General features: G+C 40.6%; 1 protein-coding gene across 1 annotated transcript in view; it reads left to right on the top strand.

Annotated features, from left to right (window-relative positions):
• Window positions 1–14,712, top strand: part of PPP1R1C (protein phosphatase 1 regulatory inhibitor subunit 1C) — a 49,511-nt gene that overhangs the window by 13,231 nt on the left and 21,568 nt on the right. Inside the window, exons 3-4 of the mRNA XM_032114166.1 lie at window positions 8,172–8,209; window positions 10,039–10,099. Of these exons, the coding sequence (XP_031970057.1) occupies window positions 8,172–8,209; window positions 10,039–10,099 (99 nt within the window). The remainder of the gene's footprint in view (window positions 1–8,171; window positions 8,210–10,038; window positions 10,100–14,712) is intronic.

Below are 14,712 nucleotides of genomic sequence, written 5' to 3'. Positions count from 1 at the left end.
AATCAGTATCATTCTGGTCTGCATTTATTTGCTGCAAGAATAAGGGATTTTTTTCTAAAAATTTTTTGTGTATTTAAACCCAAATGGGAGATTTTAATCATTCTAAGTAACTGTGTACAAAAGGGTCATATGTAGATCATCATATATCTTTTAAGTCTTACTTTGCTCATTTTGAGACCTGAGTTTACCAATAACTTTCCTAATAGACCAAGGATTTTAAATTTCACATCACTAAGCCCAGCAGTTTTCCTCAGTTAGCCTCATTTATTTTTACTTATCTGAATGTATTAACCTGGACTTTCAATGATGTAGTGAATATTGATATGACTATTACTTAGTTTAAATAACGAGCATGAGTTTTGACTAAAACACAGTTTACATATAGCTGAAGTTCTTTCCCAGTTGCACTAAATCTAGAACTAGCTTATTAAATGAGAAAGTATTTTGCCTTTTTTTTCAGTTTTTTGGGTTTTTTTTTTAACCAATTCAGGCTGCATGTATAGGATAAAATACTGACTTTTAATGGCAAAACTTGCTGAAACCTATGGCCCAATCAAGTCAGCAGTAAAATGACTCTTTCACTTCCCTCCAACATTCTGTTCTGCCCAGTTTGTTTTGCTGGTGCAGGATTTGCACCAAGCATGTGTTGAACTCCTGTGGGACTCACTTTGCCTGCAACACCACTCAGCTCCCCTTAACACCCAGCAGAACAAGGGACTGATGAACTCCTCTTGCCAAGAGTCAGACCATAGCAGACACCCCAGATTTCTGATTAACTCTGTCATGCTGGAAAAAGAAAGAAGTAATTTGCTGTTAAATAAGTGGTATCTTTTTGGAATGATTAAATTTTAGGGAGCTTTGAAACAATGTGGAGGCAAACCCTGATCCAGAGCTTCTGCCCACAGTGACACCCTGTGGTCCTGCCCGAGGTTCCTCCCAGCTCTGGTGCCAGGAGTTCACACTGGTCAGCTGCAAATTACATTAAAAGTTTAGCTCACAGTCATTCCTGATATTTTAGTGAGAGATTTTTGTTTGGTCCAGAAAATGTCTTATCTGAGAGATCAAAAGAAAAAATAAAGTACTTACCTCCTCCTGGTTAATCTTATTTAGTCAGTCATTCTTTGGAAGCTGTCTCCATTTCCTTCACCAAAGAGGAGTTAGTGCTGCTTAGAAAGCAGCTAGAAGAAAACATCTCCAAGGCTAGCATTGTTTATATTGTGAATTAAAGCCAATCTTTACATTAGTTGTCCAAACAGAATGTTTATTTCAAGTGTGTTTCTCCTTGGGTTGATTACTTCTCTAGGAAGATCTGCCAGCTCTCTAATTGTCCCCATATCATCAATCCAGGACTTCACGTCAGGAAGTCTGTTCCCTGTGCTTGCTCACCTGACCCTCTCTCATGGAGCAGGACAGACCTCTTGTGTTCCCAGAAAATGAAAATTCTGCATGTCAGTGCTTTTTTCATGACAGGTTTTTCCACAAAACCTGTTTTATGTCCTGTCATTCAAAGCCAGGACAGTACCAGAATAAAGCCTTACAGAGTTGGCAGCAGCTGGAAGACCACAAAGTCAGGCAGAAATGCAACTTCAAGACATCAGGCAGAAAACTTAGTCCTTTTTTAAGAAGGGAGAAAATAATTAAGTTTTAATTCTCTTTCAAAATGTATTTTGAGAAGCTATGTTTGATTTATGGGACTTATTTAGTATTTGTCTTATATTAACATTTATCATGTATTTTAGGGAGGGAGAATGAAAAATTTGGAGCAAAATGCTTAGGAGAAGGATGATTTTTGTGCTTGTTGTAATAATTCATGACTGCTCTGTGGTAAGGCTGCAGACCTGACTCATCACTCTTGTATTCTAGTTTAATGTTAGTGAAATGAGACTGATTTCCCTGAGTCTGGCATGAAACTGGAATAACAAGGCGGTGAATCAGGCACCATAATTCCCTTCTCAGAATCATGTGATGTAAACAAATACATTCAGATTCACATTTGAGGTTTGTAATGTCTCCAGTTTCTTCCAAAATAGATTATGTTTACCAGAATGCATGTTTTAAAGAAATTTTGATTGGTCTAGTTTGTGAAAGGTGGTTTTATTTCATATTCTTACGGCTGTGCAGCTTAAAGTGGGTCCTTAGATACTGTCTGTATGATCAGAGATGTAGATACTGTTTGGATCAGATTCTGTTGTGTGCATCAGGAAGGAAAGGATGATTGTTCTTTTCATTTAGTGGCTGACTTTGAGCACCTTCAGGAAGGATTTGGTCTAATAAAAGAGATTGCAGCCCCTACTCTCAGTACTAGTAAAGGCTACTTGAATATTGAAGGTGGTAAATACAGGGTTGTTTAAATAACTGATTTACCTGGAAAAAAAAATGGGAGTGTCCAAACAGCAGATTCATTTGGCCTGCAGTATTTTAGTGAAGTAAAAAGGGCTGGTTACAACAGGAGCTAGTCGGGAAAAGATGTGCTGTGATCTCTGAGACAGAGGGACGAGAGGTCCCTTGGCGACAGTGCTGTCAGCACAGCGTGGGACCTTTCCCAAACTACACACCTGAGCTGCAGGCGCCTGACAGGATAGATAGGCATGCAAATGCCTGTGTGTATAGCAAATTCCTCTCTGGCCTGTGTTTTCATTAGTGCTTGCTATACAAATCTTGTTATTAGTGCTCCCTCAAGGGCCAGGCAGTAATTTAGATGCTGATTAGTGAGTGAGATGCAGCAGCACCGCAGCGCACGCTCCCTCTTGTCAGCACTTGACTGAGGAGGGGAGCAGAGCTCCCAGCTACGCCTGCCACAGCAGCTGCGTTTGGGAGTCTAATGAGGTGCTCCTGCAATGGGAATATTTTCAGAAACATATACTCACTCCAGGAGGGCTTACCAGGATATTTCTTTGTAATTAAATGTAATGACATCTACACCCATGGTCAAGTTCTCATTGATAAACACTGGCAAATAAAAACCAGCAAGCTAAAATCAAACAATTAACTACGTAAGCATTTTTTATTATTGTATGTTTTGGAATTTTTTTTTCCTTTTCTTACCTCATTGGTTTAGTGAAAAGCAATGAGACACTAGCTGATGTGGCAGTGTGTAGTTAGGACCCTGGCAAAAGGAAAACATTAAACATTTTTGACCTTGCTATGTCTTCTAGAAGAAAGGAAAAGTAGTTGTGATAGCAGAAAAAACAAATATGTCTGTCAATTTCTAATCAGAGTTCAATAAGCTTGTTTTATAAATACCAGCGGCTAATACAGATGGTGGTGGTCAAAAACCAGCGAGGTAAACTGGTAGATCAAAAAATATTTATTTTATTTTACTGATGGAGAAATTGAAATGTGAAATGACTGAAACATAAATTTCAGAAAATTTCATCTTTTTCTGCCACTAAATGTCAGGAGAATGAAGGATTATTTTTGGGTTTTAGTTTCTAAAATCGCCTGAGTCCAAACCTATCAGCCCCCCCATGATTTTTATCTGCTCAGCTGTGTTTTCCCAAGGAAAATCCCAAACTCTCTACAAGAAGCTTTCTCCAATGATTAAACCAGTCCCTTACTGAGTTTCTTTTGTGTAAAAGCTGGCCTCTCTGACCTGTTCTGTTTCTCCAGTGCCTGACTAAAACCCTACAGAAAAGGCTTTTATTTGCTCTTGCTGAGGGGAAAGCAAGCAGGGTACTTAGCTGGATGAGGTAAGCCTTTGCTGGATGAGACCTCTGCAGAGCCCATGGGTGATATCAGAGGCCTGCTCTTTTAAAGTAGGTCACCTCTTGCCCTGCATAGCTGCTCCAAGTGCATTAACATTATCCAGGGGGAGAAGCAAGGCAGATGAATTTTGATCTCACTCTAAAATGACCACAAAGCTTCCCCCAGCACGGACATGCTGTTTGCACAGCAGTGGAAATCCGTGGAAGAAGTGATCTGCACCACCAAGCAGATTTCATTCCAGCTACAACCAGCCCCCTTCCTCTTGGTTCTTCTCTGGCTTCAAATAACCACAGCTTTGAGGGCACTCAGCTTGTTAGCTCAGCTCGGCTGGGGGATGCGCGGATAAAGATCACAGAGCTCTGCTAATAGCGTGTTTGGGAGACAACCCCCATGGTGGTTCTTCAACCTATTTCAGCAAGATAGCTGGGCCAAGTCTTGCAGGTTTCCCTGCAAGCAGGTGAGACTTTGCCCTGGGTAAAGGCTAAAGCTTAGAACTCTGATGCTGGAAGGGGATCTGTGCAGGCGGATGGACATTCAGAAGTGATTTTCGTTAAAAAACTAAGGCTTTGTTTCAGAAAGTCTGTGCACATATCTGGATTGAGGGGAATACCCTTTAGACTGAGCCCTTCATTGCCTATTTATTTATCTGAGGATACTGACAAAAGCCTGAAATCCCCTTTATTTTGCCAGAGGCTGCTCCAGCCTACATGAGGTAAGGATCACACTAGGCTCAGACATTATTCACCCAGGACAAGGGAAAGTCCTCAACTGCTTTTTCCTCAGCGTGGGTGAGAAGTCTCTAAACAAAGCTCCAATCTTGTTTTTACATACCTCCACTTGGGTACATACAAACCCATTCTCCAGTCCTCATATGATTTCTATTATGCCCCTTTATGACAAAAACACAAAAACTTTCAAGAAATTACTTGACTGATTAGATTCCTGTTAGTAATTAGAGCAGCCGAGAATAAGTTAAACTGGAAAAAATATGTTTATGTCATATGTTGAGATGTGGAATACAGTACAGCTGTATTGTGTTCTGTGAACAATGTTACGGTCTGTGAGGAAGGAAAATGGAATATCATTTTCTTCCCTTCTGGCCCCAAAAAAGAGAGCAAACCTGTAGGGAGAAGTTACCTACTGAGAGCTAGGGGTTCGTTTCATATATAAGAGAAATAGCTGATCTCTTCACATTCTCCATTATATAATTGCTTGGTTGTAAACATGAATGAACTATACAGCTCATTCTGTATAGCTATGATTTTTTTCTGAGCAGAGTCCTGCCCGCACCGTAGTCAATGGGAACTAAAGGGTGCTGACAAACCAGAGATTTCATTCTGCCCTGTGAATCAAGTGATATCACTGTCTGATATTTGTGATTTCATTTCTGATTATTTCCTGACCCTTCTCAAGATGAATTTATGCTCTAAGAGTTCACTAAAGAAATGCAGTTTATAATTGTTAATGGATTTGAGAGGGACTTGAGGGTGGGAGATGCATGGCTTGTTTGACTTCCGTTGGTGGAAATGTCTGATTTGTAGTCACTAACTGATGATGTTTTTTCTTACCTTGTACCTTCCATTCTCACCATAAAATCTGTTGTCACAGAGATTTTCTACATGATCTCTTGATGCCAGTACTGACCTCTTGCAGGGACAGCATTAGTTCCTACTTGCATGTTCTCTAACAAGGACGCTTTCTTGGTCAGACTGCTGTAAAAACATGCTTTCATTAATTTATTTAAACTGCTTTATAAAGTAATTTTATAAAGCATTAGAAGTTACACTGGAAAACCCCTATTTGTCCAAGGAAGAATGTTCACACAATTATTAATGTAATCCTTCAGTTAGACCAAGATGCCTCTCAGTATTTACCCAGGCAGAGAGCTCCTGCCTGAGCTCCAGCCCACACTGCACTCCAGCTCTGTCATCCCTAAATTTCCCCTTTTACTTTTGCTACAACCCCAGTGTCCCTGTCTCTCATTGCTACTTCAGTTACTCACAAGCTCTTGTTTCTTCCCCTCATGTCCCCCTTGCCTTTCATCTTTTCCTCCTCCTCCTCTGTACAAAGAGAGTTTGTTTATTTTATGCTCTCTGCCTCAGTCTATTGCATTCGGGGTTTTAGGATTCCCTTGCTCCCATTCTTTGTCATCTCTCCTTAAAAACCTATATTCTTGATTGAGTCTTATCCATCAAAATACCTGATAAAAATAAGCATGTGATCCTCTTCTGTCCTCAAAAATAAACTCATGTCAAAATGTACCATTGCCCAAACTTATCTCTAGCCAGTTGTACCTTTCCCTTCATCTCATGACTCGCTTGAAACACTTCATGGCTCCTGCCTTGAGTTCATGTCTTTCAGTCCCTTAGGTTACTTTCTGATCTCTGTTTACTGATTTGGCAAATTGTTTGTTTATGTGATTTTATAGGTTGTTCTTAAATGTCCATGCTGTCTGATGCGTCTCATTGGCACTATTTGCCCTGTGGATATGAATGGTTTCTCTAATGCCATACAGGACCAGTCCTTATTCCCAAAGTTGCCTGTCATATAAAGGCTGCTGGGTGAAAGGAAAGGCTGTAAATATTCCAGTTCTGATAGTTTTAATGTCACATCACTCAGAACACAAAATGTGCAAGCCCAAAGGGTTGCAGTTGTGCACATTCTCAGGATCAAGACTTGAAACATGACAAAGCTACTGATGTCAGGTTTTTTTCCTTATGCAAGCATCCTCTTGGGTTTGCAAAATATGTTTTCATCTGGGCAAATTTGGAGTTTCAGGAAGGAATGGGATGTAACTTATTCTTCATTGTTCTTTGCTGAAAGTTCCTGAATTATTCAAATTTTAGTGTTTAAGCTAAATCTGGTATCCTGAATCAAAAAAAAAGAAAGTCAATGTTGACTCATTGAAATGTGTTGGTAGGCAACCAATAAGAAAGACTGCAAGCACATAAATAATCACCCATTTAGCCAGCCTGCCATCATACCCCAAAGTGTTTTATGGACTTGAGTAGACACTGCTATACTTATTTACAGGTAGGGAAGTCAAGGAGGCGATCAGTGACCTTACCAAAGTTCATGCAAATGTCAATGGCAGGAAACTGGCCTCCTGATTGTCTTGTCTAATTCTGTATCTGTGGGATCATGCTTTAGTAATCAGCACTGTTTTCAGCTACACTTTTTAACCCTGAGTATGAGTGAGTTGAATATCTTTCAGAGAGAGGTAATGGGAAATACTTACATTGAAAAATCTGGTAAGTCAAGTGGTGTTTGCAAGATGCACAGAGACAATGGCAAAGAATGCGATAGAAAATGCAATCAATCCAGCTGCATGGCCTGGCTCGTCTCCCCATACACAGCACACCACAAGCAGCCAATATCTAGAGAATAAGTCAGATAAAATGATATTGCCTAGACCTAGTTCTTTGCTCAGACCTACATTTACAGATCTGTCACACCTCAGTGAAAATTACACACTGATATCTGCGTGTGGAAAATTTTAGAAGGCCCATTGGTACAGTGAATGATTGATGTCTCTGTTTTTAGTGTCATTTTATTTTACAGCTCCAAACTACTGCTAATCAAATATCCTGCATGATCTTTGCCAAATATTTGTGAAATCATCAGCAGAAGACACACTTTCTAGCTGTTAACCACATGAAGACAGCAGCAAAACAATTTAGCTCAGACAAAAATTGGTTACGTTCCATGGTTAGGAAGATCCTTATGGCTCACTCTTTCTCAATCTTACTTGTATTAATGATGTTGCCTACAATCTTACTTAGTTGTTCATACAGATTCCCAGAGGCACTTATTTTTATTAGAAATCTCAAGTTTTTCTAATTCTGCCATACATATAGTCTAAAGCAAATTAAGGCAACAAAGGTAAGAAGTTTCAGGAAAAATTTCAGTCTGGTAGTGTCATGAAATTTATAAGGTGAAAGATTCCTCTTTCTTAGGCTTTGTTTTGTTAATTTTACATGTGAGGCACTCTTCAGTATAATAATGTTGGTATATTAATAACTTAACAGAGGGGAGGTTCTTGTTATTATTTGAGTGAGGTAGAACCCTTTGTGAGTTTGCTTCACACCATTTGGCAACCAGGCCTTCTCTGACCACAGAAGAAAGCTCGGTCCCTGGGCAAAGCAGCCCTGTACCATGACAGCCCCACTGGCAGTGCAGAGCCCTGCTGCCAGCCTGGACAAAGGACCTGCTGCTGAAGGCACTCCTTTGCTCCCTGTTATTCACAGGCAAAAATGGGAGTTAAGTGCTTCAGATGCAGTGATTGTGTCTAAATGCTAATCAGGGCCTCTGGCTTTCTGAGACATACAAATGAGAAAGAAAAGCTGTAAATAAGAAGGTTGATTTCTTATTTGCAGCAGTGCTATGGGTTCAGGGCAGAGTTACAAGTGTTAGCACTGAGAAACACTTCTGTATTAACTTTTTTCTTTCCATATCTTTTTCTCTAGAAAAAGATGAGAAGAGAACAAACATCTCACAGGCAGAGGTAAGCGATTTTATTTTTTTTTTTTACATATTTATTGTTCAAATAGGTCTATTGTAAAAAACCCTTGGAAACTCACTGATTCATCCTGGTTGATACTTTTGTTTACATTGTCATGCCATCAGCAGTAACACAGCCTTTTAAGAACCATCATTTTCAAACCAGGGCTGTGTAAAGCTGTATTGTGTGTTCTGCCAGCTCTCCCTTCCCCTGTAGCAGGGAGCTGGGAGAGGCAACCTTCCCCTCTGTCTTGCTGCCATGCCCTGTCAAAAGATAGCAAACCCAAGGTGACCCTGCCGGTTCACCCCCGAGCATTGCTGGGGATCTGCAGGTCACTGCTGGGCCACAAAAGCATTCAAACACCTCTGCACTCTCTCCATCACTTGCCAAGCCTACAGCAGGCAGTGCAGTGATGTTGTTTGCACAGGAGTTAAAAGTTGGCTCCTCCAATCCCTTTTTCTAACCTCCCCTTGTATAGCTCCTCCAACTCCCTGATCTCTTTCTCCTTCACCCACTGCTCAGAGCAGTAGGCAGCACTTTAAATAGCAGCAGGAGGTATTGATTGGTGCAAATTTGAACTCCAATACAAACTTATGAAGATTTACTGATGTGAGGTTCACCAAGCTATCCTATAGTGTTTATAAATAGCTGTCTCTTTCCAAAGAAGACAATATTTTATTTATAAATGTTATCATTGTGATAAGCTTAGATAATAGGATTAGCCGTACTTGTGTGAAAGTGGTTCTCTTAAGAGATGTCTCAAATGTTCCATGGAGAAATAGATCTGATTAAAGTTAATGGTCTATATATTAGGCGTTTTTAGCAAATGTTTGGGGAAAGGCAACATCATTAATACAACTAGAAACTGATAAAATGAAGGGAGAAAAAAAAGCTTGGCTACATACAGTTTTTCCTTAAAATTTTGTTAGGAGTGTGATATGGTGCTTATGTCTTCCAAAGCTAAGGTGTACTGGATGTAGCTTTCTTGTCCTTTTTATGTAGATCTATTTCATGTTGGTATCATGCTGACACCAATTTAGCTGCTTTCATTTTGCAAAAGCTGCTCTGCTCTGCTTTAGCATTGACTATACTCCAGTTAGTTTTTGCAACTAAACATTGGCATAATTATACTATTATTATTCCATGTGTCATTTCACTACCATTATTTCGGAATAATTTGTCTTCTGCGCATAGATGTGATTTTGGGGTCACAAAAAGTTGAGCTGTGCCTAAATACAACACTCAAATGAGGCTCAGTTAGAGGCTGAGTGATTGGCTGCTGAAATTATTATCTTAGGTGTAATAGAACACATTGAAAAGGTGCAGGGGTTTTCCACTTATTTTTGTTAAAATGTTTATATTAATATTTCAGTACTACCTTACACATATGTATAATCACTGATTGCACTGTAATTGGAATGTTGGTTAATGTAAACCTTGCAACTATTTTAATATATGTAGACATTTATTTGCCTTATGAGAATCAATTACACAGGCTGTTAAAAGGACGGGCTATCCTAATTTTATGTTTAACAGTATTTTTATAGAGCGAAGGGTAATTTTCAGTAGTATTGGTTCTGTCTTGCCTGGGAGTCATAAAGGTTGTCCATTAAACATACTTTTTTTGTCTATCTAATCTTAATTTTCCTGTATACATGAAAGCCCAGGAGCTGCCATCAGTTGTACACAATATATTTTTCTTAGAAACTCTCAGATGGGCGTGTGCACTCTCTGAAGGCAGCTGTGGGGCAACCCCGGGAGCTGCCACGGACAGAATATCCCCCTGTGCCCGTCTCTCACTGCCTCTCTCTCTCTGTTTTGTCCCGCCGCAGTCGCAGAGCGCCTCTCCCAAGCAGAGGAAGCAGAGCGTCTTCACCCCACCTGCCCTCAAAGGTACTGTGCAGGTCCTGCCCTGCCCCTGCGCTGGCTCGGTGGCTCCTCTGGCGGGGGCCGGCGGGGCCGGAGCGGTGGCTGTGCCCACGGGTGGCCCAGCTGCCCCGGGGCCGTGCCCAGGCACCGCTGCCTTCCCACGGCGCAGTCACTGCCTGGCGTTGACCCCCAGCCTGGGGCTGACCATCTCTTTATCCTCAGCACAGAGTCTTGCTGCAGTGGCCAATTTATGTGTTTGAGAAAAAAAGAAAAAAAGAAGGTTTTATGCTTTGATTAGTTTGATAGAACAGATAATTCAATGCCAAACCATGAAGACAGCTCTTTGAATATGTAAATTCTATTAGTGCTGGCCCCGTAGTTCTGTTTTGAAACCACTCTCCCATGTGAAACCGCTCTCCCACTCCTCTCTTTCCAGGCAGCTGTGAAAAGGAGAATGACCAAAACTGTGGGCTGGGCATCTGATAATAGGGAGTGTGAAGCCTTTCTTGGGAAGATAAGGAAAAATGGGAAGTCTTGGTAAATGTTTTGAGGGCTAACATGCTTTTTAGGAATACATACCAAAGCAGCAGGAATATCACCTGGGATCAGAACAGTTACATTTAGGCCTTGCTTCTTACACAGTTCTGAACAGAATTTGACTTGATTTTTCTTGCAGTGAAGCAAGATCTGTACTGATTCACCAGCACTTCTGACTGACACTTGTCAGAGCAGGATCATTTTCAGATTGAAGGCTAAAGGCCATCCTGCCAGGTGTCTCTTAATAGATAATGAATACATAAATTTCCGTTTGTCTGCTTAACACAATTTATTACCTGGCAGAAAAGTGGGATATCTGATTTCTTGTGTGAAATACTGCCGGTGTCATGAGGTAATTTACCATATCAGCCTGTTCTGTGTATCTCATTCTGTAGCTTCAGTTCTCTAGTACTTGTCCTAGCCACAGTTAAAATATCACTCAGCCACCACACAACACTATCTGTTTGCCACAAATGGGCTGAAAATTTGTGTGCTGGATATTTGAAATAATCTTATTACGTTTGATTACAGTATTTTTTCTGGAAGGAAAATGCTTTGCATGGATAACAACAATACCTGTTGATCTCACTGCTGTACTGTTTTGCTGTACAAGCCTGAACTAAATACTGTGCAAATGAAGTGCAGTGTAAAACAGGTCCTCATATCTCCTCTCAAGACCTGCAGCCTACACAGCATTACCTGTAATGCCCTGCTGAGACCTGGGGAAATGCTTGGCAGAGTTTACTTCAACATCAGCTTAATTCTCAGGGAACAGTAGAAAAGTAGGAGAGCACGTGATTCAAAAAAGATCCCAACTAATCTGAAATACCTTGTAGGCAGCACAAAGCAGAGTGCAAAATGCCTCTCCTCCATACCTTAGCACCCTAAATTACACCATACTCTCAGATACACAAGTGGGCACCAGGAGGTTGATAACCCTTCCTGTAAAGAGGCTGGATTGCTCCAGCTCTAACATACTGTTACTGTCATAAATACGATTTTTTTATTTCAAAATTACCTGGTGGAAAATTCATTATTCTTCCTTTTCACTGGTATGAAAACATGATTTTTTTTTTTTGTTTGGGCTAAGAGGCTGTGAGGCAAACATACAGCAATGTGAAATATATGCTGTTATGGAGTACACAAAGCTATTTCTACTGAGAAATACAGAGTTTTTGTAATTATTTAAATTATGCTAGTTTTATAGCAGTTGAAGATAACACTATTCAATAGTATTTCCAGAATAACAGGCTTCATAGTTGCACACTTCTCCTCAATTTTAAGCATATATATGTGTGTATATATATATATTTCCTGTTTGCTGTTTTTCCCCCAGTATATTGATAATATGGTATTTTACATACAGAAAAGTAAAAAATAAAATTCTTTACAGCCCCTTGTCTGTTCCATACCCTCTGAGGCTGTTATTAATGGAAGGTGGGATAGACTGTAATCTGGTACACATTAAAGATGTACATTCCAATCTGTACTTTTAAAGATGGAGATAATAAATGGAGTGGACAAGAGGGACAAATACTTTAATTTGTTAGCTTCTCTGACATTTTAGTAGTTTGTAGCTGCTGTTAACTCCAAGTTCCTAGAAATAAGCCTGTGGAAATAATAAATAAGGCAGTGGAGCTGAGCCTTGAAGCCGAGACAGCAGCCGTGTGAAAAGAGCTGTGGGAGAGATGAGGGGCTATGGAAGGAGCTTTGCTCTGTGCCTGCAGCAGAGAGGGATCAAGAGAAACCATGGGCAGAGTCGTGCTTCAGCCTGACTCCAAATCTTCAAGTAGCTGAAAATAGTTTTGTTGCAGTTTTTGTAAGTTTCTTGAAATAATTATGGAACTGTGTGAGAGAAAGGTTGGTGGTTTCTGAATTGATGGCTAGGCAGGAAAGAGGAAATGAATGTGCATGTCGTGGCTGTAGGAACCCGTATAAAATGGGAAATTGTTGGCATGGTTGAAAAGAGCAGAAGCAACATCAGACAATTGTGATGACTGTTTACAATACCAGAACTATAATATATGTTACACAAAATGTCCAAATACCTGAAGATATATGCAATAGATGGAAATGCAGTACTACTGAGGTTTTACCTACCATGGTAAATACATGGCGATCAGCCTCTTAGTTAAACTACCCAGAGGAGGGGTTCACATTGCCCAGAGAAGCTGTGGCTGCCCCATCCCTAGAAGTGTCCAAGGCCAGGTTGGATGGGGCTCTGAGAAACCTGGTCTAGTGGGAGGTGTCTCTGCCCATGGAAGGGGGGCTGGAATGAGATGATCTTCAGTGTCCATTCCAACCCAAACCATTCTATGATTCTGTGATTCTATTATATGATATATATGCGGGCATATTTTTTCCCTCTGCCATTGCACTTACTAAACTAAAATTCAGTGTTATTAGCTGTCTGAGATCATCTCCAAATATTTCAGTTTCATCATTAAAGAAGCTTCCTCTAGCTCAAAGCCAGGCTGTGGCTGCTGCAACAAGCTGTAGCAAACCTGGTGAAACAAGCAGGTTCTTATTACTGTATATCTGTGTGTACTTTGGCTCCTGCTTTTATTTTCCTAAACGAAAACACACCAGAGTTCCTACAGACAGAGCAGATAGCTGACTCATCTCTGAGCATTGTTCTTGTTACTGGAATACAGTGTGCTGGAAAAATCAATGTGAAAGCTATTGATTTAAGTAGTAATCTGGAGAGGGACTCAGCCAGCCAACCAGATAACAGCTCAGCATGGTGTGCTCCTTAGTATTATATTACCAAACCTAATGGAGAGCAAAGAGGTTTCCCATTTTGCTTTCATAGGTATTTCTTTTCCTAACCTGCCGCACTAGTGTTTGTTAATTCCATGCTCTTATGTAGCATGCAATGGTGGCAAAAGTCAGTATCTCAAGAGTACACCAAACTAATCCATCATATTTTCTGTATGTTGTGATTCACCTCTTGTCACAGTTTCTTCTATGTGTAGCAGCAATCTTAACTGAGCATTCATCACCTTCAGTTCCCCTCTCTGTGTCACTTTTTCTTCTGTTATTCATGGGCTTTTATGCCTGAACTTCAAATTTTCTCATCCTTTAAGGTCTTTTTCATGTGTGAAGGTTGGCTTGAACTTCCCTATGAAAAATACCATAAAAACAACCACAGGAATGTTTTGCAATTTGAATAGTCACCAGTTTTACCTTGGGCAATCTTTTCCAGTCAATTCTCACTGTGTAAGGCTGCCTTCTCCTATTTACTAATCTGCTTCTTGTTCTGTATAACAAAAGCAAGAAGAATCCTTTGATCCTTTTCCAAAGTAGACGTCCAACTGTTTTAGCCCAAAGAGCCATCCACCCGTCAATGCACAAACAGCATCTTTAGAAATACCTTCATTATTCTGCTTGGTGGACTAGAGGAGGCCCTGGGAGTCTTGCTGGAGTCTCATTTTTTTACCCTCACACTTGCCAGAGAAGTCTAAAATGCGATGATATCCCTCTCAGATAGAGAGAGACCAAGTGAAGGCGTCTCAGACTGCCAAGGCAGAAGCAGATTGCACTTGCCCCAGGTAACAGAGCTTCTTTGGTGTCTCATTACCACTTGAAAATCAAAAGAACACATTTGAGTCAGAGCTGCAACTGCAGCTTTCCATCCCAGGGCATACTTTGTGCTGAGGCAGGTTTCCTTTTACCTAGGTAGTCATGTTTTTTTGGTATCTCAGCTCATCCTTGGAAGGAAATGCAGATGGCAGTGACAGGAAGCAAGGTTTACAAAGACTAACAGAAGACAGCCTGAACTGTTCCCAAACCTGCATTGCTCCCTAGAGGTCCCAAATCCCCACACTACCTACCAGCTATTGCTATTAATACTAGTGGCTATTTAAATACCATCAAGGTCTCCCCCTGTGAAGGAAGTGCACGTTCCCAAGTGATTTGAGGATTTCATTAGCAGTGAGTCTACTAGTGTGGGTGTGCTACAGGTCAGGGAAATAGGAAAATTTCACTCAGTTCACTCTGCAAGAGGCTGTTTAGATTGGATTGAGATCCTGCTAATTTCAGCAGGCTTTAAAGAAAGTTCTTGTAGCTGTCTATGTTCACTGGACTACCTTTGCAATAAG

The sequence above is a fragment of the Corvus moneduloides genome, chromosome 7 (assembly GCF_009650955.1).
Source record: "Corvus moneduloides isolate bCorMon1 chromosome 7, bCorMon1.pri, whole genome shotgun sequence".
NCBI classification, from domain to species: Eukaryota; Metazoa; Chordata; class Aves; order Passeriformes; family Corvidae; genus Corvus; species Corvus moneduloides.
The sequence above is the reverse complement of the archived record's forward strand: the minus strand, read 5'-3'. Positions and strand labels throughout refer to the sequence as shown.